The following is a 23970-nucleotide window of genomic DNA, read 5'->3' on the forward strand; positions in this document are numbered from 1 at the left end:
CTCCTGTGGAACTTATGTCTTCATGTGATGAGTCATTTCAAATCATGAGAATTAAATTAAGCTTAAATTTAAAGCAGCTGCTGAATCCACAGTTCACTGCTGTCTGTTTGCCTCCATCTAGTGACTGAGTCTTTTAACTGCACACAGACTTTATACACTGCTTCCTACAGATGACTGAGTACATAAGTAATCACAGGGTAGAACATTACGTGAGTCTGACATTAGAATTTACTCCATAGTTTGGAGATGACGAGCGAGTACCTAAAGAGAAATAAAATCCAGTCAGACAGCCTAGGCAGGTTCGTCCAAAAACCTTTGACCCAATGAGAGACATCCTCGTCATCCTCGTCTCACTCAGACATACACACAAACACACACTCACAGGTAAGATCCTGTTTTCTTTGTTTTTAATCAGTTTGTATGTATCTAACACCCTCACATTTGCCTGAGTAATAATGCTGATACATATCGATACATGTATATAGTTGTGACGCAGATGTGAGCTGGTTGACTGTGTTTTACAGGTTTAAGATGAGTCGGCCGGTGCAGAGGCAGCCTCAGGCTCTGATTGTTTCCTCTGATGCAGCTGAATGGGCTTCTGGGGTCTGTGACTGCTGCAACGACATGACAGATTGTACAGTAACACTAATTGTTATTTCACTCAGAGAGAATATGACTAAATTATTCTATAAATACATATTAGTCATGCTTTAGTTGTGGTTTATGTGGCTATGAGTCCCTCATCAGGATCGGGAAATCGACTTGCCAGTCTCCCACCCACTGCTAGCCTGGGCTAGCTAGCCAGCTGGCCAGTCAAGTTTTCAAATGTAAACAGAGGAAAAGGTGGAGAAGATGAGCTCAAGCTAGCTAGACCATCTCTGTGTCCATCTCCATGTGTGCCTATCTGACGGCCACATTCTGCTTTATGATGATTTATGCACACGTTTAAGGAGCTGTTGGGATAACATTTCACTGGAATTGTACCCCGCAAGATTTCATGTGACGAATAAAAATTGATTGTTCATCTTTACGATGTGCATCTTCACGATGTTTCCTTGCATCGTAAATTCTTCTTTAAGTCAAGGATATATCTGCAGCAGCTCTTCATAAAGTCCTTCCTCAGTTCAAACTACTTGTTCTAGTTAATGTAAAACTTAAGAAATGTCTCAGCTAGTAAAGACTTTAGTTAACAGGTAAATCTATTGCTTGGAAACATCTGTAGCACCGTCCCATTGATGGCACTGTGCAATCAAGAGCAATGAACTAAACAGGAAGTCCCTTTAGAATCACTAGCTAGCATCACTTCCAAAACACTTTTAGACACAGTCTAACCAACTGACAGTTTTTAAGGCTCAAAACGTAAATCTTTAGTAAGCGTGGTCTGTATACATGGACAGATGTCTGTGATTCAGAGTTAGTAGTTTTCGTACAGTTTATAATGAGAGGGAAATATCTAATGCTAAGCTAACTGATGTTATTTACTAATTTTGTCATTATCAGCATGTTGCATAATTTGAAGTTTATTGTGTTATTTTAGTGAAATGTGATTTAAAATGTTCATTCATCAAGTGTCATCATTTATAAAAAAAAAAAAGAAAATTATTATAAACTTGAAAGCTAGGCTACTCGATCTTTGAATTCAAAAACAAATGAGCTTACTATACTTATTTGTCCTGTCTTGACATTAGCAAAGAGACAAGCTTGGTACGTTGTGTTATTGATTGTGTGTGTGTGTGTGTGTGTGTGTGTGTGTGTGTGTGTGTGTGTGTGTGTGTGCGTGCGTTGCGTGTGCGTGTGTGTGTGTGTGTGTGTGCGCGTGTTTCCTCCTGTGTTGAAGGCTGCTTTGCCTTCTGGTGCTGTCCCTGTTTCGCCTGTAAAACCACTAAACAGTTCGGTCAGTGTCTCTGTCTTCCCCTGCTGGATGTCTTTGGGTGCATCCGTCCAATCACCATGTCCATGAGAGTCTCCGTACGTCAACACTACGGCATCAAAGTAAGGACACAACTCTTCAATTATTGCGGTGCAGAACTTAATTTCTTCTTCTTTTTTTCTTCTATCCATCCGGTCACGACCCTTCAGGTTTGTCAGGTGACCCTTTGAAGGGGCCCGGCCCGTAGGTTGGGAAACAATGACTGAGACTTTTACTAGAAAACGAAAAAACATGAAGCTGAGAATACTTCTGTACTTTTACTACATAAAATGGAGAATACTTCTGTAGGCTACTTTTACTACATGAAGCTGAGAATACTTCTGTACTTTTACATGAAGCTGAGAATAGGCTACTTCTGTATTTTTACTACACTAAGCTGTGAATACTTCTGATTTACCTTTGATACATGCTGTTGAACTTTAACTTGAGTAGGAGTGTGAACGCAGGACTTTTAGGTGTAATGGAGTCTTTGTACAGCATTGTAGTATTGGTACTTTTACTGCAGTAGTTGTGAGTACTTGTCTCTTGTGTGTTCAGGGCAGTTTGTGCAGCGACTGTTTGTGCTCCACCTTCTGTGTGCCCTGCGTCTGGTGTCAGATGGCCAGAGAGATGAAGGACAGGCAACTCCCCACCACGCTGGGTGACATCATCCACCGATGATGACATCATCGCTGTAACATTAATTGCTGTGACATCATCACTGTGACTCAACCCTGTATTGTTTACATGTTTACCAAACGTTCCTTTACTTGTATTAATTGTCTGCTTTGCACATTCTTGTATTTTGCTTTAATATTTATCAAACATGGTTGTTTTTTATACTTTTTCATTCATTTAGTTTGATGCATTGTGTATGTTTTGTAGTTTTTTCCCAACACATTATACTCTGCACTAATTAAGGACAGGCAAAACATTTTTTTTTTTTTCATGCACTGGTCAATTTTTAGATTTTGGGCTATTTTGCTTCAAAAACATGTCCTCTTCCAGACTAATGAAAAAAACAACATATGTTTTACTACACTTTGTATTTGCATCTGTAGATTTCTCCTTAAAGTCTCCAAAAGTTAGCATTAGATAACGCCTAATGTTTTGCATGTTTAAACATACAATTTCAGAAACCTTGTAATACAAAAATGATTGTCTTATGTCCATGGTGATATATATTAGTTAACATGTTTGCCCTATTCACCTGTAGTGTCTCCCTTTAAGGATTAATCTTTATAGGCTACTCAGTAAAATACTAAAATCACCTTATTTACTGAGAGCACTTTTTAAGAAAGAAAGAGAAGAAACACCGTACACAGAGGAGGAAAGAATAGATATAGATATAGAGGATCTTTGATATAGCCTATATAAAAAAAGCAGACTGAGGCTCTGAGAACAGTTTTTATTTTACGATACAATCTCAGGGACACAGTGCAGTAATGTGGCAGCCCGGTCCTGGATTTTGAAAGGTCAGGTTGTTGTTACCCTCCGGTCCGCTTGGGGCGGTGCATAACATTCATGGCGCGATGTAGTCTTCTCTGTTCAGGAAAAACTAGAAGAAGAAACGCAAACACGTGTGGTTTCCTTTTACAGTGTGGTGTGTGCAGTGTCCGAATAAAAGAAATCGGATCAAAACCGACTATCGATTTAACTTTTTTCGTTCGATAAGAAATGACGAAGACGAAGAAGGAGAAGGTTTCCGCGGACGGAGAAGAGGCCGCAGCCGCCGACGGGAACGAGAAGTCTTACCACGAGCTGATCGCTAACGTGAACCCCATCGCCCAGCCGCTGGCCTCCAAAAAACTCAGCAAGAAACTCTACAAATGCGTCAAAAAGGGTAAAAACAATAAACAGCTGTGATAATCATCTGCGCTGATAACCAGCTCTGGTATCTGCTAATTTTTATCTTGTATTTGATGTTTTTATGCAGATAATGCCAAACTCCACTAAAAATGTAAAGATTTTAAAACGTTTGTGTGTCAGAAGGCTTTACAGTCGTAGTAGGACGAGAAAACTATATCTTGTACGAGTGTTTGTATTATTCCGATGAATTCCTTATATAACCGGTCCTTAAAATGTCCACAGCGAGGATTTTCTTAGTGGAGGCAAGATCTTCTGTCTCATGTTGTCCGGTTTCAGGAAACGTTTGAATGGAACATTATTAATACATCCATGGTTTAGCTTCCTGCCTCGTGCTGCGGATAGATATCCCGTATCACATGTGTGATTGCTGTTAAGAACAAATCCAGTTTGCTGAACAGTTTTCCTAGGGGAAGCCTTTCGTGTTTTCAGTAAACGTTGGAATGGTGGAGGTTCCTGCCTCGTGCAGGCTGCACAGCGAAATGGAAGAAAATATAATCATGTAACATGTTTTTTTCATTCATTGTTAAAGCTTTAGAAACAAGAAGTTGTGTGATTTCTTTTTCTTTCTTTTTTTTCTGCTCACGCTGAAATCTGTTTCTGAATTCACGATGAATGACAGATGTTTGGTTTGGAGTCTGGGACAGTATCTTCATGGTCTTCTTTTCTGTCATTCCAGCTGCCAAAGTAAAGAACATCCGCAGAGGAGTGAAAGAAGTTCAGAAGTTTATCAACAAAGGAGAGAAAGGGTGAGTCCATCTACACAGTCCAGTTCCAAAATTGGGGAATCAGCTGTTTTATACTGTGGCCGACAGGAGCAAACGCATTGCAACTTAATGAAACGCACACAAATAGACAAAACACAAGCAAATAAAAAAATAAATAAAAAAACTTCATTTATTTGCAGACCTGTACGGATTTCGCGTAGTAAATACGCATTTTGACATCAAAATACGGTGATACGATTTGTCACTTTAAACTACGCGAAAATCAGGTGACTGCTTTGAGTTCACTCGTTGACGTGCAGTAGCCGTCTCAGTCTAACACTTGATGGTAGTAGGCAGCTAAAACTTATGGCTAAAACAGGAAGCAGCCACGAGCATGCTGGAAATGCTCGACCAATCACACCGTCGGGTCCCTTCCTCTAATGTCAAGCGGGGATATCGCTAATACATCCATGGGATATCGGCAACTGATAGTAAAACGAAAGCATCAAATGCAAGTGTTATTCATTCCTCTCTCATTCCCGTTTAGTTTGGTTGGTTTCCCCAAGGGAGGACGGTGCTTGCAAAGGTAAACTGATTTGATGTAGATAGGTGAAATTGTGAAATAAATTAATTTACGTAGCCTACCTGTCAACTTTGGAGAAATATTATTTATTTATATTATTATAAATAATGCCTTGCATTTATAAAGTCTTGGATTTCATTACAAAGGTCTTATATGTTTTGCCTTTCCTAGGATTAAGTTCATACCGTAATAATTTAAATTGTTTTATTTAATTCAAGTAGCCTACTTGAACATAATTATTTTCTAGGGTTTAAAATGTATACCGATTTGACATTTAATGGCACATTTATTTCACGTGCGTGCCGCCGTGTTCATGAACCAGAACTTCGACAATAAATCAGTAAGTTGCTACTCAAAAGTTTTTCAAGGTTGGCAGGTCTGAATTTGACACATGCGCAGCATTTAGCAAACGCGCTGCAAATACACACAACCAAATACACAAACGCCCTGCAAATACACAAATGATGCAAAAAGAAAAGCACACAATCCCTGAAAATAAATGCAACAAAAGAAGCGCTGCATCCAGATTACACAACGGAAGTTCTCCAGGCCTCTATTGGGAGCGCTGAGTGGAACAGCTGGATTTTCGACCCCACGGAGTTTTGGGAGTTTGTGTGCTTTTCTTTTTGCATCGTTTGTGTATTTGCAGCGTGTTTGCTAAATGCTGCGCATGTGATGTCAAATTAATGAAGATGTTTTCTTAATTTGCTCGTTTTTTTTAATTTCGTCTATTTGCGTGTGTTTGATTAAGTTGCAGTGCCTTTGCCCCTGTCGGCCACCGTAGTTTTAGACCGTCTGCCCGTTTTACTGCTAATGTAAACAAACTAATCACATGATCCAACACATCAACAACTAGTTGTCAGAGATGTTTTGTGTATTTATTGATGTGTCTCTATGCAGCATTGTGGTGTTGGCCGGCGACACGCTGCCCATCGATGTCTACTGTCACCTGCCTGTCATGTGTGAGGACAGAAACCTGCCGTACGCCTACATCCCATCTAAAGGGGTGAGTCTGCTGCCGCCATGACAAAAACAACCATCACTCACATCGCTCCGTAAAGAAGCACGCACACAAATCGGCAGCAGCGCAACACGTTAGTTTACTGCAGCTAACAAACGCAGCACAGAATGAAAAATGGCATGTACAGTGGGGGAAATAAGTATTTGACCCCTTGCTGATTTTGCAGGTTTGCCCACTTACAAAGAATGCAAAAATCTACAATTTTAATCATATGTACATTCTAACAGTGAAAGACAGAATCCCAAAGAAAATTCCAGAAAATCACATCATATGAATTTATTAAAATTGATAACCATCTGATGAGGAAAAACAAGTATTTGACCCCCTGGACAAACAGCATGTTAATATTTTGTAGAAAAGCCATTATTGGCCAGCACAGATGTCAAACGGTTTTTATAGTTGGTGACAAGGTTTGTGCACATTTCGGCAGGGATGTTGGCCCACTCCTCCCTGCAGACAGCCTCCAAATCATTCAGGTTCCAAGGTTGTCGCCTGGCAACTCGAATTTTAAGCTCCCTCCAAAGATTTTCAATCGGATTCAGGTCTGGAGACTGGCTAGGCCACTCCAGAACCTTGATGTGCTTCTTCTTCAGCCACTCTTTTGTTGCTTTGGCGGTGTGCTTAGGGTCGTTGTCGTGCTGAAACACCCATCCTCGACCCATCTTCAGCTCTCTCACTGAGGGAAGGAGATGTCGTTCCAGAATTCCACGATACATGGCCCCGTCCATCCTCCCCTCAATACGATGGAGTTGTCCCGTCCCCTTGGCTGAAAAGCACCCCCAAAGCATGATGTTGCCACCACCATGCTTGACGGTGGGGATGGTGTTCTTTGGGTTGTACTCGGTCTTCTTTGCCCTCCAAACACGACAAGTTGAAAAGTTCTATTTTGGTCTCATCTGACCACATCACCTTCTTCCAGGCCTCTTCTGAGTCGTCCAGGTGGTGAATGGTGAACTTCATGCGGGCCTGTACATGTTTCTTCTTGAGCAGGGGACCTTGCGTGCGCTGCAGGATTTCAATCCATGACGGCGTAGTGTGTTACCAACCGTTTCTTTTGTAACTGTGGTCCCAGCTGCCTTCAGTTGATTCATCAGTTCCCCCCTTGTGGTTTTGGGATGATTCCTCACCGTTCGCATGATCAGGGACACCCCACGAGGCAAGATCTTGTGTGGAGGCCCAGACCGAGGAGGTTGGCGGTGGTGTGGTGCTTCTTCCATTTCCTGATAACTGCACCGACAGTTGATCTTTTCTCTCAAGTTGCTTTCCGATTCTCTTGTAGCCCATCCCAGCCTTGTGCAGATCAACAATCTTGTCCCTGATGTCCGTAGAAAGCTCTTTGGTCTTGCCCATGGTGGTGAAGTTGGATGCTGGTTGTTTGGGTGTTGACAGGTGTCTTTTATACAGGTAACGAGGTGAGGCAGGTGTATTTGATGTAGATAATTGGTTCGGATTGGGGCTGTGTCTTAAAGAAAGACTAACTGGCTTGTAGGAGCCAGAATACTTGCTGTTTGTCCAGGGGGTCAAATACTTGTTTTTCCTCATCAGATGGTTATCAATTTTAATAAATTCATATGATGTGATTTTCTGGAATTTTCTTTGGGATTCTGTCTTTCACTGTTAGAATGTACATATGATTAAAATTGTAGATTTTTGCATTCTTTGTAAGTGGGCAAACCTGCAAAATCAGCAAGGGGTCAAATACTTATTTCCCCCACTGTATTGATAAATAAAGAATAGTGCAGCTGTAATTTCTGTGCTGCTAGGGGCTCCCCCAGAAAAGATAGATAGATAGATAGATAGATAGATAGATAGATAGATAGATAGATAGATAGATAGTATTTAATAATGTTCTACATTTAGTCAAACTGTCTCCATTAAAAGTATGCTGGATTATCTCCTTGCAGTGGCGGTTGTACAGACAACTATCACTGGATTCTGTAGATAATGACAAAAACATAAAATAAAAAGATACGTTTTTAAGGCTAGTTCTGCAGTTATAAATCTATAATGGACTTTTTTTTTTTTTTTTTTTTTTTTTTTTAAGCCAATTTATCAACGTTTGTTCGTGATAGACATGTTTGTTTGATGTGTGTATGATGTTTTTTGACTAAGTTCTGACTCAAAGAAGGTGGAGCGTGATTTTTAATTTTGGTTTGTGGTTTTAGGATCTGGGTTCGTCCGCGGGCTCCAAGAGACCGACTTGTGTGATCCTGATCAAACCTCATCAGGACTACCAGGACGCCTATGACGAGTGTGTGGAGGAGGTGTCCAGCCTGCCCAAACCTCTCTGAGGCATCGGCCAATCAGTGAGCAGCCCTGAGGTCACTGCCTTCGTTCAAATGAACACATACTTTAAAGGAGCAGTCCGGCATTTAAGGAAATCCTCTAGTTTCTCATCAGCAGCTCCAAGAAAACCACAACGTCTCCTTTCTACATTTCTGTTTCTATGCCCGATCAGTAAACATACGAGAGGTTTCCAGTCTTTGTGCTAAGCTAGACTAATCCTGTCCTGGACCATCTGATTCTGGAGAAGACGGAGGTTTTAATAAATGTCAGACTGTTTTTGTTTATCCATTAATGTTCAAAACAAAGTGTGTAAATAAACCAATTTTTTTTGTGTTTATGCATCTCAACAACATGCAGGATGTTTCGATTCCATCTGACCGGATTGTCGTTTCTGCACGACGATAAAAGTCCAAACTGTCATTTTCAATCTATTTTTGCAACAAACTAGACATTCTTTCAGTAAAATAAACCGTGGAGCTGCATCATGTTCTGTTGGTTTTGTTGTGCAGGTGAACAGCCCAGCAAGCCAATCAGACTGATTAAGTTTGTGCTGCTCAGTGGACGACTGCAGCGGGACAGAATGAGACAGATGGCAAACTGTAAATTCTCCGTTTATATATTTCTTGGTTTTAAGATGTCGAGAGTTTAAAAAAAAAAAAAAAAAAAAAAAAAAACTGATCATTTTGCAGAAAGCGTTTATTTTCCACCACTGTTTAACAAATCCTGAATCAATGTTGTTGTCTTTGAGCTCTGAAGGATTTAGGTGTTTCTGCTGTAAAAAAGTTTTGTTTTAATTGACTCTTGTTTTGTTTTTTAATTAAAGGTCCAGTGTGTAACGTATTTAGTTGTTCATTATCAAAATCTGTGTTGCCCGTTCACAAACTTGTCCTTTTTCGTGAATATCTACCACCTCCATCAATTCCAAGTATTCCTTTTAGCTTGAAATTTTACATTTGCATTTGCATGAACTGGAGTAGATGCTCCATATTAATGCACCATTTTGAAATACGTTAGCTGGTAAGGGACATACAGGAAATACGGCTCCGCCTTTCGCGTTTTTGCTGTCACATGATAAACTCACAGGTGCTGCTAATGCTGCTAACGGGTATCGTAGCTTCCCGGCAAGTTTGAAGAAGGAAACCGAGGACCACACATATTCAAAATCCAAATTTCAGGAAGAGGAGTCTTCTTCTTCGCCCAGAAAAAGAAAAAGGAGATTGAAAAGAGCAAGAGACTGGCTTCTTGAAGCGTGAAGGCTACCGTAGCAGTAATATGTACTTTGAGCTGCGTGGCGCGAGAGAGTTGACTGCGATATACAATCTCAACGCTAGAGGGAAGAAATTCCTACACATTGTACCTTTAAAAGAAATGTGAACCTACTCTAGTGTCGGAAGTGTTTTTTTTAACTCTAACCTGAAGTTATCCGACTGATTCTCAACATCCTTCAGGCTCTTAGTCCTCACTGTAAAGGAGAGATACAACTTGTTTATAATGCTCTAACTTGACAAATGTGTGTATTTTTCTTTGAGTTATAGTTAGTGTTTCAGTGCAGTCGCGCTGTTTGTTCTATAAGCCTGACAATTTACTAAACAAACTGAAGGAGTAAAGTCAATGTCCTTGTTACAGCTCAGAAACCGCTAACATTAACGGTTAGTTGACTTAATGAAACAAAGTTAATCTGCAATTTATACCAGTGATGGGAGCAGGAAAAACAGGAAATATGAAGGACAACCTCTGTTTAGTAGTAGTAGTAGTAGTAGTAGTAGTAGTAGTAGTAGATAACTTTATTGTTGGGGCAGTTGGTTTTGCGGCACAGTCGCAAGGCACTTCATGACAGGACATCAGACGTGTGACACAAACAAATGGTCCATACATCAGACACCGACAGACATAACATGAAGAACATACAGTACATCACACTACAATACACTATACGCTCATGGGTATGACTGCTGGACATCTATCTTATGTTTATATTGTGGAAATGATTAATTTTACAGATCTGTAAATTCATAATTTCCTGGAAAGAAGTGTGTAGTTTGGCACTAATTATAGGAAGAACAGAGAGTGATTAGTTGGTATACTTTCAATTAGTTCCAAATGCTCAGCTGTTGTAGCCTTGAGACTTTAGGTCAGCTGAACATTAAAAATCAGACTTTTTTTTTTTCTTTCAGCCCAAGACAAATTCAGTAGAATAAAAGAAGAATGTAGTTTTCAATAAAAGATCGTGAATAGGCTATTTACGTGCATGCAAACTTTAAATGGAGCAGTTCTTTCTAGGTAATCATAAACAACTGGTTGAACTAACTAGGAGTAGAAAACGCTTTATTTCTAACTTCATATGTTGTAATAATATAATTATTCTTTGGTGTTTCAGCCACACGGTGGGAGCGTTGTATTATAGAAATATTACGTCCTGGACTTACGTCTGTGACCACACGGCGGCAGCACAAGCAGTACAACATACAAAGAACAAAAATACTTTAATTTTACTCCCCAAAAGCTTATTTTGAAAATGGGACTTCTTTCACTTCTGTTTGTCCTACTTATATTCCCAATAAATCATTTGTACCTCTACTATTTCAGAGGGAAATGCATACTTTTTACTGCATTGCATTCATCTGACAGCTGAAGTTCTTGCAGATAAAGATTTTAAATATACAGTTTCTAAATTATAATGAATCGTTGGATAGATTAAAAGTTTATAAAGAAGTTAAAGTTTAGCTCCAGATTGATAAACCACATCAGCAAAATACCGCTTTCACATGAATGCATCAGTAATAATAACCTAATTGTAGAGTATCTTTATAGTTTAGTCTTGCTTGAGTAAAGTATCTGAGTACTTCCTCCATCACTGTTAGTATGTGCTATAGGTTATGGTTTCCGAGGACCATGGGGGTCTTTTAGGAGGAGGTGGATCCAGAACTCTGAGGTTCCAGGGGGCAACTTAGCGGCACACTGTTAAAGATCAGAGAGGATTCAGTTTGTATGAGGAGTCCTTGAGTCCTTACTCTGTATGTGAAAGAGGGGTCCCCCTTCTCTGTCTGGCCCCTGGCCCCTACGACAAGCTGGGAACACCATTGTGAATTGTGTTTTTTTTTTTTTTCACAGTTTGAATGTTTTTTGAGGTTTCAGGTGTCAGTGAAGAAGTTTTTTTTTGTGTGTGTGTGTGTGTGGGGGGGGGGGTTGTAATCTTGATACTTAATCTACGTGAGTCAGTCAGCTTTTCTTCCTCCCCTTCCCCTCCTCAGTCTGTCCTGTAAACCTGTCCAGACTCATCGTCATAATCTCTCCCTGCTGTTATTTTCATAAACTCCTGTCACCTGTCCTCACTGAGCCCGAGGCAACAGAAACGTTCCACAACTGACACAACGACACAGACCGACAAGTGCAGCAAAAAGGTCCAAGAAAAAAAGTCAAGGAGGAGGTTTGAGGGGATTGGGAATACTTCTAAGGGTGCTCAGGGTACTACTTTGTCAGTGTTCCTTGAGTTCATATACGTTCAGGGTCCTTGAAGGATTTTAGCAGCCCTTAGGAAGGTATTAGAAACTATTTTCTTAAATTATGCAGGCCGGGGTCATAAAAGATATTCCAATGGCCTTTAAGAGGTTGTAATGTTCAGTGGTTTTAGGTCTTTTTAAAACATGTTTAGTCAATGCGACAGGTTCTATAGAGCTTCTTGTGTTCTTCAAGTGTGTTTTTCTAGGGGACATATGTGGGGATTTAAAAGTTTTTTTTTGGAGGTCTTTAAAAAGGCTTTTAAAGGTTCCACTAGTTTGGGGGATTTGGTTCCAGCAATGTTTAAGGGTTCTTGGCAGGGTTTCAGGGGTGAGAATTTTCTTTCTTGGATGGTTCCAGCATTTAGGCAGTTTCAGTGTTACTAGAAGAAGTTTCAGAGGATTTCAGGGACACATAGACTATACTATATTAGGGCTCCTCAAATGTGCTTGGGCAGATATCACTGAGTTCTTTGAAATGTCTGTGTGCATCGTTAAAGAGGTTCTAGGTGACATAGGTGGTTTAAGAGGTCTGTGTGTCCTAATGTGTGTCCTGTATGGAAGGTTCTGCAAGATAAATTCACACAGCACAATCTTTTTATTTGACCAAAACCATATTAGCAGGGGAGTTTCTCTGCGTCTCACCTCATTAGGAGAATAACTCCAGGTGAGCTGTCCTGATGGTCCCACCTAACGGGAAAAAACAGAGACGTCTCAGCAGAGGGGACTGTGGTTATTGGGGGTTAAGCTGGATCAGATGTGGTTTCACTTTAACGGACGCGAAAGGAAACATACCGGTCGTCTTCATTAAAGTTGTCAAGATACCAGCACAACTAGCCGACCCCCCAGCTCACCTGTAACAGCTTCTTAAAATTATCTTAACACATCGCTCTGCAGTGTTGTTTGTAAACCAGAAAACTTTTCAACTGATAAGGTAAGATAGCTGATTGTTTCTGGTTTAATTTCTAAAGACATTTTCAAGAAGTTACTGGGTTTATCACTCAGCAGAAAAAGAAGTCTCAAAAATTGTTGAAACAAGCTCGGATGCAGGTGAAATGATCTCCTCCTGTTTGCGGTTTATTTCCCGCTTGTTTTAAAGTTGATTAGTTTTCCCCATCTCAGGTGTGTTTTCTGCTGCAGGTTTCAGAACACGCACACACGTTAGGCTATATGCAAAGGACCATCCATGCTTTTAACCTCGTCTCGTTTAGATTCTTGTAACAGTCTTTTTACTTGTTTGAACAAGAAAGAACTTTAGGCTACCGTCTGCAGGTTGTTCAGAACTCTGTTGCGAGGCTTTTAACTCACACAAGCAAAAGAGCGCACATCACACCTGTTTTGCCATCACTTCCCTGGTTACCAGTTCATTTTTGAATTCCTTATAAAATTCTGGTCCTTACTTTTAGAGCCTTGCACGGACAAGCTCCTCCTTATTCGTCTGACCTGATGCAGCGTCACACTTCTCCCCGATGTCTGAGGTCATCAGGTCAGATGTTGTCAGTGATCTCCCACACTCATTTTGAAACCAGAGGGGATCGATCTTTTCAGGCAGTGGCACCCAGGCTGTGGAATGCACTGCCGCTCTCTTTACGTTGTTTAAATGCTGTTGATTCTTTTAAAAAGCAGTTGAAGACTTGGCTATTCAAACTGACTTTTAGTTCGACAAAGGCTTTTATGGCTGTCTGATTTTATGTACCTGTGTTTTCCTTGTATTCTTATGTCTTCTATTTATCATATTCCAATGTTTTGTAAAGCACTTTGTGATTTTTATCTGTGAAAAGTGCCTTATAAATAAACTTGACTTTACTCACAAATGTAGGGCAGGCAGCCGTCAGCCTGGCGGTTAGCGGGTCGACCCCACACAACGCAGCGCTTTGCCCGCAGCTCTGCCAGTCCTGCTGGCCGACGTGCCGATGCCTCAGAGGAACCTGACCGGTCTTATTCACAGAGGATAACATTCACGTCATGGAGGTATGAAGAAGAGCTGCTGAGGGGTTGCTCTGCACACTAGAATTTAATATTTGTTAATGATTAGTCTATTAAAACACAGTGTATAAGATAACATTTGTATGCATATATCTCAGTATTGATATGGGGAGCGTGCCTTTGTTCCCACATTTCTAAGATTATTTACAAAATTAGGCCCTATGTTCCCACATTTCTAAGATTTGTTTTCCAAAATTAGGCCCTATGTTCCCACATTTCCTTTTTCATAAATTTATATCAGGTTTTTTCCCCCCTCTCTCCCAGTTTGGTAGCCAATTACACCCAACCTATTATCCAGTAGCAATGGACTACTGATGGAATGTAGCTTTTAGCTAAATATGGTAACTAACCCTAACCCTAACCCTAGGAACATAGGGCTGTTAGGAACATAGGGCCTAATTTTAAGAAACATCTTAGAAATGTGGGAACAAAGGGCCTAATTTTCAGTGAAAAAAAATCTTAGAAATGTGGGAACATAGGGCTGTGGGACCATTGGGCTGACCCCCTGTAGGGAAACCCATATGACTCACCATGTATGCTTTATCTTGCACTTGGAAATGTTTTTGCATTTGTACAGCCCTTATATGGATCACTATAACATTTTATGAGCTTTGATGGGGTCTTGCTCTCTTTTTCTGTTGCCATATTGGTTCCCAAACAGGCCTATATGTTAGTGTTAGCATGTTGCTACAGCATGTTTGACTTCCTCCATTTTAACAATAAAAGAAACTCAGAGATCTACTTTAAAAACGAGGACGGGTTGTTTTGAGTTTGAGGGAAACTGGATGAACGTGGATAAGTTCTTATACGGGCGGCCCGACTGGTAGGAGACATGCTGAGACAGGACCACTGCAACACACACATGCACACACAGATCAGTAATCGGGACGTTATGGCAGTTATGGTGGTAATCATTGTAAATAATAATAATAATAATAATAATAAACTGTCCTGTGGTAGTACCCTGCTACACCTTGACAACGTGTTGTGGATAAATTCATTACTCCAATTAAACAGTTAGATTTTGTGTAATATAGCCTAATTATAATTAAACAAATTAAAGTGAGTCTTTTGTGGCTTCCAACATGCTTTTAAAATTAACTTAAATAGAATACTGACTGAGAGAATTTCAGATCTTAAAGATGGAATAAAGCGTTGTAAATTGTAAACAATATTTTTATATTAACAAAGGATCACATATATGATAGGCATTGCTCCTAGCAGAAACTCAAATAATTGTCTCCATCTTGCAGCTCTAATAAGCTCTTTAGCTTCTTTTAGCTCCTGTTTCTTGCAAAAATGTGGCAACATCTTGTTTCTAACAGGAACTTGCAGCCACATGCACGAGTAGCAACTACGGTAATTATTTTCATCAGTAAACCTTTCTCACTGAAATCTTTGAGTTTGAGTTATTTTTTCACTTTAATAAAAGCTGAACCCAAATGGATTTAAACCTATAGATTAATATATTATTAAATGCTGTCACACCCAACCTTATTACAGCACTAACTGCTGATAATTTTGCCTTTAATTGTTGCCTTATCCCAGAGTCTGAAATTCAAATCGTGTGTGGCATGTGGCAGTAAACAGACGGCACACTTTCAGCCCTCATGTTGTGTCATAAACAGTTTGATATAATCTATCAGATCTTTGACGACTGATGTGTGTGTGTGTGTGTGTGTGTGTGTGTGTGTTGTGATGCTGGCTTTGTTTTTCTGCTAATATCTTTAAAACCTTTGATAATAATTACATTGTTTTTATCTTTAATTTCAAAGTCGATCTGTTGACCAGCTCTATCGTCCCAAAACAAAACATGCATTCAAAATGATGCATTCGGTTCAGTATGTTAACCTCAGTTCTGAAATGTTGATGTGTCATTAAATGCACCAACAAGGATTGTCTAAACATTTGTCAAGTTTCCATCCAAATGTAGTGCACTTTCAAAAAAAATATTGAATCATCAGGAAAATGTTGAAAATAAAATATAACTGAATGCTTGTTTCCATCCACTGCTGTCGTGTGGATATAAGTACAATAAACAGCTGGTTGAGCTAATTCTCTGGCTGGTGCCATTAAACCCCTGCAGATGGAGAAGAGGTGATTAAAAGATTACAAACAACGGAAAACCATGTGGAAATCATGGTGGAATTATGATCTTTTCTGTTTGTTTTAGTATGTTTCTCATGTTTTCAGCTTTTAATGCTCTGTGTATCCTACTTCATCATTTATTGACTCAAGCCATTTTCTCATAATGCATTTATGAAGTTTTCCTTTCACACATGTAGCACACAACAGGAGCTTGTTCGTGTCAGATGCGTTCTCACCTACTTTTGGTTTGGTTTATTCAGGAGATTGGAAATTCAGTTTAAAACTTGTTGGATGGAACAAAAAGCAGGATTTATAACATGAAAATAGGCTATTAGATCTGAAACAATCAGTTGATCAAAAATTAATCCATTACTATTTAGATGATTTATTAATTGTCAAAAGTCATTTCAAAACAAGTGAAAATACCAGATACACACACTCACACACACACACACACACACACACACACACACACACACACACACACACTTATTTGTTTATTGTGACAATAAGGATCATAAGTTTCTGTGATGATGACAAGCACGTGTGTGTGTGTGTGTGTGTGTGTGTGTGTGTGTGTGTGTGTGTGTGTGTGTGTGTGTGTGTGTGTGAATAATGAATGAGGTCAATAGCAGCAAGTGTGCCGTTTGTTTAGGTCCTCAGACATCTCTGCCTTCAGGACACACACACACACACACACACACACACACACACACACACACACACACTCTCCTCTCTCTCTCCTTATGTTGTGTGTAAACAGCTGGACTCTGAAGTCTTTCAGCATTATTGATCTATCGATCTGGTATCAGTCACTCAGAGAGTGTCGTCTGTTTACTGTCACATGCACATCAATGGACAATGGGATGACTAAACATACAGCCTGGCGACACACACACACACACACACACACACACACACACACACACACACACACACACACACACACACACACACACACACACACACGCACACACCACATTTACATTAACCTGGTTTAAACTCAGGCTTTATTAAAAGCTGGAGAAAATGACACCTTATAGTAACCTTCAATTTAAACTTGGATGGCAAAAGGTTGCTCACAATCAACAACCACCTCCAATGTCAAGAGAAGAAGAACATATGTATGTTTACGCTACATTTGAAATTGAACGCATTTGTCCATTCAGAAGTTACATTTTCAATACAGTTCACACAGGTCGAAACTGAAAGTTGCTGGCAAAAATGGCACATTTTGTTTGCGAAATGCTCACAAAACATTAAAAACTTATTAATATATTCTTTCAATCAATCATTAAACAGTGGACAACAAAATACAGCTATCAATATTAACCATTTCAACCTCAATCTGTGCTATATGCCTGTGTGTATGTGCCCAAAACATGCAGGCGAGCATATCACAGGATGAATTATAGTATTTCCTCCAAAGATGATTTTACTAGAGATAACAAACCCTGCACTCTGCACCTTTTTTTGTACACTTTTTTAGATGCCCTGTTGTTTCTTTCTTGTGGTGTCTGTTTTTCCTTGCTGTTTGCTGACTAGCAGGTGATAGTGATTTGAGTTGATTAAGTCTACTGCCTTTACAAGAAATCCCTGTTTTCTCTTTTATTTTTGCCTGAGGAAGATCTTGCAGATTGAAACAAGGCTTTTAAAACGTAACTGGAGCCAAGCACTGTGCAGACATCCTTTATGCCCTGTGGAAATACTGTAAAAAATCAATAAAAATAAAATAAAAAGGGAGACACTCTAAGAAAGTTTTCTTCAATAATTGTATTCTTGTGTGCAGATCTTTCCGTGCCCATGAACTGTCATTGGCAAGTTACACTAAGCACATTGACTAGATACATTTGGACATTCATTATGGTACAGCTTTTGTACTGCATTCTTTCCTTACCAAAGAATCAATAAAGAATTTCACCCAAACTCAGAAATACTCATAAACAAAAAATATGTATTGTACTGCATCAGATTTTTCCATGTCATTCTTCTTTGCCTAGTCTAGGACTGATTGCCAATTGAAGAGCTGTTTATCAGCTGTGAATAGATGTTTTCCTTTTGTTTAACACAGTTACTCCAAAAGAGTTTTGGGTCTTTCTATGAGAGCTGTGTAAATTCTTTTGAAAAAAGGTGTGAAACCAATAAAAAAGGGTTAACGCATTTACAAGAGAGGACCTCTGCTGTGCTGAGAAGGTGAGGATGAAGATCAAGGGGATACTAGTTTCATTAAGCCTGTCTTATCGATTGAGAAAATCTATTATACTACAAGTGTTGATTGAGCGTTGATCTTAAAGGCCTTTTTATGGTTCTGCGCAGGCTCCACGCAGATCTTTCGCCGTAGCCTACGTAAGTGGCCTGTTGTTTATACTTGTGCGCTGGTGTGTGCGTCGTGCCGGCACGTGTGTGTGTGTGTGTGTGTGTGTGTGGGGAGTGGGTGATAGAGCGAGGGAGAAGTGAGAGAGTGACGGTGATTAGCTTTGGAGCAAGTACTGACTCTAGAGTCATAGTGAGAGAAACAAAGTGTCTCCCCTGTTCTTTCTGACCAAGGTGGGAAATCTATAGCAGGAAAAGTTAACCCTCTCCCTGAATTCATGTTGTTTATGGAGAAGGAGAACCAGCAAATGAATTGGGGGAAATGTAATGCTACCACGCCACAAGGCGGTAAGCCTCTCCCTGGAACGTGTAGCTCCTGTAGCCCCATTTTGATGCTACCAAGCCATCTCCTCCTGTTAGCATTCCATTGACTGCTATTCATTTTGGCGCCACTTTGACAGCGAATAACTTTACATATGAAGCTTTTAAAGACTCTATTTGTCCATTGTTTATTTCTAAAGAAACACGACAATGTATAAAAGGCTCCATTACCTTGTACCTCATGTTATGGCTCTGTAGCAGACGTTTTTGTAAAAATAGGCTAACGATTGTGCCATAACCACGCGACTTATGGTGCGTTCTTTTTGTCTTGTAATCGCGACTAGTAGTTCGAGTGTGACGTCACATCCATGTCGAAAAACCGCGGGTTGTTGCGTTCTTTTTGTCACACAATACTACGAGTCGGAGAAAAGATGGATTTTTGTAACATTTTTTGTAACATTTAGGATTCTATTCACCAGTTATTGACATATTACAAAATATATTTCACAGTTTGATACATGAAAATTACAATTTGATTAATGTTAACGTTAGGCTACTGCTCTGCTTTCTGCTCAAGACTCGGCTTAAAGCCATTGTTGTCATATAGCAACCGAGCGTCTCGAGCCAATTTCAGCTGCACAAGCAACAAAATAACTAATTAGTCGGTATTTAACTCCTAATAAGACTGTAGCGACATGCCTATAGGTAGCAGTATACAGTGCTATGTGTACCACTTCTTCATTTGGTTACAACAAAGACAAAAGTGCTTAAAATTGTAGAAAACCACAATGTTTACTATGTGTGATGCATGACGTAGCCATCTTTGAAAGTGAACTCGGGGTCCTCTGAGTTCAGACGACTTGACGAGTCGTATATACGACCTCGGTGGCGTTCTTTTTGCAACTTCCGGTTCGTAACTCCGGAAAACAACTCGTAAATCGACTTCGGTGGACAAAAAGAACGCACCATTACTGTCGCACAGTAGAGGAATTACCGTATAGTACAGGAGAAGCTCACAGGCAGTTTCGACTCACATTAGCTGTTTAGGTTTAATTACTAATGTTAACTATCATTTTAGTTAGCAATAATTAGCCTGTGCCTATGTTATCTCCTTACATATACCTACACTCTCCGTCTCTGTAAGATTGGAAATGATTGAGATTCATCTTGGCACAGCTACCAGAAGACTTCCAACTTTCAGACACGTTGCTCACATCACATTTACGTCGTCTCTCTCAGTTGGAGGCTGCGCAGTAAAGCTCAGCACTCACCAGAAAAGTGCTTCTAATATCCTTCACTGGTCTCCTTCCAGAGCAATGTCCATGCTGCGACATGTAGTTACATTTTTCGAGAGGTGCACATCAGGCTACGGCGTAGGGTCCAGCGTAGACGCAGAGGGGTCTGCGGGGGTACGCTGTCGATTCGACGCACAACCATAAAAAGCCTTTCCTCTCTCACTGTTAGTGTACAATTGTAATGTCCCAGCTGGTGGAGCTCATTTTAATTACTTTATATACTGCTGGGTAGTTTGTGAACTATCCTTTGGAGACATTCTTAAATCTTACTTAAGTACAGTACTTCAGTAAATGTACTTAGTTACTTTCCGTACTTTTCCGTAACTAGACAGTTTAACACTCTTAAAAGGGCCATTCTGCATGATGAGTATATTTACTTGAAGTACTGTATATTTAGCTGACTTACTTTTACTTACTTTAACAGAACACAACAATCTCAACTCAAGGGCCATTTATCTTCTGATGAAGACAGTGTGATATGGTCGTAAGCTCCAAAGCAAGCGAGTAAGTTTTTTAACGTTAATTGAGGAAAAAAATCTTAATTTCTTATATCTGTTGTACCTTGAGATCTCAGGTTGTTTTTCCACTTCTTTCTGACATTAAATTAAATTCACTGTCCGTGGGAAATGTACAGGTTGTTACGCTGGAATTGCTGACTGTAACACTCAGAGCTGTTATCTACTTCATCATCTCTGCTGTCGACTCGTCCTGCACACAAAACTGCTGAGTCACTGAAGCAAAGTCAAACAGACAGAAAACAGGTCGGGGTTTCCTCCTTGTGGATCGCAGGACTCAGCAGATTCTCGAACCACAGTGGGACTGTTTGTCTGTTTGTTAGTTTTGTTGTTTGTTTGAAGGTGCTGATGTCATCATCCCTCACCCGTTGGTTGATCTTTGTGGGAAATAGAGGACTGTAGTCTACTTCAATGTTCTTCTGTACTGTACTGCAATTCTTTACTGTACTCCACTACATTTATGTACCGTACTCCACTGCGTTTCTTTATCATAAGCTACTCTACCGAGTTTTTTATTTTTAATTTTTTACTGTAGGCCTACTTCACTGTTTCTTTACTGTACTTCACTGCGTTTCTTTACCATACTCTACTGTGTTTTTTTTTTAATTGTAGGCCTACTTTACTGTATTCTTTACTGTACTTCACTGCGTTTTTTTTTGATTCCCCTTCTGTACTCCCTGTACACACACGACTGTAGCCACTTTCAATTCCAAAACTATCATCATGTTTGCTAATTACAGCTGTGGTGGGCTTGATCACAGACAACGAAAAGGCCTACCTTAAAGTAAAGGACCTGACCTGCTAGTGTCAACACAACAACCTATGAATGTCAGCAAGACTAAAGCGATGATAGTGGACTTTGGGAAGAAGCAGGGAGGTAATTACGCCCCCTTAACATCAATTCATCCTCAGTGGAGAGGGTTCACTTCAAGTAACATACCTTGGTGTCCACTAGAGTCCGGATCGGGACGAATTTTTCTGTCCGAGCTCGGCCCGCGTCCGACAGAGCCGTGACCGAGCCCAACAGGCATTAAGAAATTTGTGTCCGAGCCCGACCTGAGGCCGACCCGAGCCCGACACAGTTTAAATCAAATTTTTTTCTCATACTAATGACACGTGGAGGCTACATTTTTGTGTGGATAGCCCGCTTTTATTAAGCAACTGTAGGAAGGCATCGGAAAGATCAACAGATGAGAGCATTAGTGCACACGGGGCAACAAGCGCACGTTAATAAGCTGTTAAAATGTTCAATGTGTTAACCTTTCCTGATTGCTTTGCTTCTGACCGTGGTCAGAAAACCAGAGGAGATTCGTTACCTCCAGGGCCGATGTTATAAAATGAATAACGCCGGGGTTAAAATCCCGTTTCTGGTGAGCAAATGAATGAACTTGGCTTTCAGTCTGGGGTTTATTTCGGACACCGCACACACTGTGTACAAAACTTAAACTTATTGCACCAACTCTGCTCCGGTCGCATCTACACGTCAGCTTCCTCTTACTATATATATCTCTTCTGCCCACTTTCCACACACACACGCGCTGAGCTCTCTTAAAGGAGCCGCAGCACCATTTTACAACAAATGCCTTATCACGCCGATGTGACCGAGCCCGACCCGAACCCGACCATAATTTCTAAATATCTGTCCGAACCCGGCCCCACCCGTCGGGTTCGGGTATCCATGCCTTAGTGTCCACATCACAGAGGGTCTGACCTGGGCACTATATCAACGACAGTTTGTTTAGGGGATTGCTCTGGTGCTGCCGGAAAATCTGCCGGATGTCCCTCATTTTCAGCCAGATGTCCCTCACTTTACGCTTTCTTTGTGTTGGCATTCTAAACTCTGATTGATTTATGAGGACTATGGTTAACTGCTCCTCAGATCTCTGCAGGGTAAATCGAGAGAGCTAGCCAGACTATCTGTTGAATCTGAGTGTTCTGTTGCACCACTAAAACAACTTTTGAATGAGCACAAAACAAAACACCAAAACAAGATCCTTCTCAAGGCTATTTTGCAGAGGCACCGTTGATGTGTTCAGCGTGTAGGCCACCCAACACGATTGTGATTGGTTTAAAGAAAATTCCAATAAACCAGAGCAAGTTTTTCTTCTATGAAATATGGAGGCAGGTCTTGCAATGTGAGACCAGTGCACTAGCCTCAGTGGTGAGAAAAGCAGAGCTGAGACTCTTTCACCTCAGACGCCTGAGGAAATTCCGGGTATCCCCTCAAATACTGAGCGATTTATACTCCTGCATAATTGAGAGCGTCCTGACAGGGAACATCACTATATGGACACAGCACCGATTAGGACCGCAAGGCCCTGCAGAGAGTGGTTCGATTGGCTGAACATAGCCTACAGTAGCAGGTGCCCTACCCTACCTAAATAATATTTAACAGAAGCATAAGCTAACAGTGATGTGGGGGAAGCTAATAGTGATGTTAGCCTGTTGGAGAAGCTAACAGTGGCGTGGGGGAAGCCAACAGTGATATTGGAGAAGTTTACAGTGACGTTAGCCTGTTGAAGAAGCTAACAGTAATGTTAGCCGGTTGGAGATGCTAACAGTGATGTGTAAGAAGCTAACATTGATGTGTAAAAAGCTAACAGTGATGTTAGCCACAGATGCTTACAGCTGATTTCTTATACAGAAGATCCTGTTAGCATCTCATACTGGGACAGAATTAACTGTTAAAATAGCAGCCTGTTTGATTTTAAAATATAGTGTTATAAAAGGAAGTGCCACAGCTCATGTAGCGTATTGCTAGTTTATTGCTATTTACATAATTTTCTTTTGTGGGAATGTTACATTCTTTGGTTTCTTTGTTTATTTAGCCTACTTATTTCTTTATTATTTTACTTCTTAATTTGTAATTTTAAAACATTGATTAGTTGTAAAAACATTCAACTACTTCCTTGTTTATGTTGTCTTTTTACTTTTAATAAATAATATCTGACGATGATGTCTTAGGTTCATATTTCATTTTGTTACTAAATAAACTTAACTCAGTTTTTTTTCATCCAGACCATTCAAAATTGTTGCATTTTCGTTGTTTTTTTTGTTTAGTTTTTATTACAAACACAAACATTCAACTGATATTCACACTATAAAAAACATTCACCCACCAAAAAAATGATAAATACAAACATTCCCACACATTTTACAGCTAGCATAGTGCATTCTGGCTGGTTTGAATTCAGTCAAACATCCACCTGGAGTCATTTTACACATTTAAAAAAATACTTTACAAAGTTTCAAAATTCAACATCAGATTCACATCAGTTCTCAGTGTAAACACAAGATGTTCTCTGGAGGTATCACTATCAGTTTGTGTCACTGCTGGAGAACAAGAGAGTCAAGGGGCAGAGCATCAGCGAAGCCCCCAGAGGAGAGAGGCCCACACTGAAGCTGCAGCAGCTGCTGGGCCTCTTGGAAGTCCGTCAGAAGACAGGACGCCGTCTGCAGGTCGGCGTAGAGAGGCGGCGACCCGGCCTGGGGGTCGGCGAGGTAGGAGAAGTGTGGGGGAGTCAACTGGGAAGACGGGAGGGGAGGAGGAGGAGGTAAGGAGTGATGAAGGGAGGAGTAGAGG

The 23970-nt window shown here is 40.4% G+C and overlaps 2 protein-coding genes across 2 annotated transcripts; both read left to right on the plus strand.

Annotated features, from left to right (window-relative positions):
* The first annotated feature begins 50 nt into the window (after positions 1 to 50).
* Positions 51 to 3555, plus strand: LOC114566486 (cornifelin homolog B-like). The gene is made up of 4 exons (XM_028594992.1): positions 51 to 384; positions 525 to 634; positions 1838 to 1992; positions 2468 to 3555. The coding sequence occupies exons 2-4, from the start codon at positions 532 to 534 to the stop codon at positions 2588 to 2590; spliced, it is 381 nt and encodes a 126-aa protein (XP_028450793.1). The 5' UTR covers positions 51 to 384; positions 525 to 531; the 3' UTR covers positions 2591 to 3555.
* On the plus strand, positions 3458 to 9212 carry nhp2 (NHP2 ribonucleoprotein homolog (yeast)). Its single transcript, XM_028594991.1, has 4 exons — positions 3458 to 3752; positions 4455 to 4524; positions 5966 to 6071; positions 8252 to 9212. The coding sequence occupies exons 1-4, from the start codon at positions 3587 to 3589 to the stop codon at positions 8375 to 8377; spliced, it is 468 nt and encodes a 155-aa protein (XP_028450792.1). The 5' UTR covers positions 3458 to 3586; the 3' UTR covers positions 8378 to 9212.
* Positions 9213 to 23970: the final 14758 nt, after the last annotated feature.

Source organism: Perca flavescens, chromosome 13, assembly GCF_004354835.1.
Source record: "Perca flavescens isolate YP-PL-M2 chromosome 13, PFLA_1.0, whole genome shotgun sequence".
Lineage (NCBI taxonomy): Eukaryota > Metazoa > Chordata > Actinopteri > Perciformes > Percidae > Perca > Perca flavescens.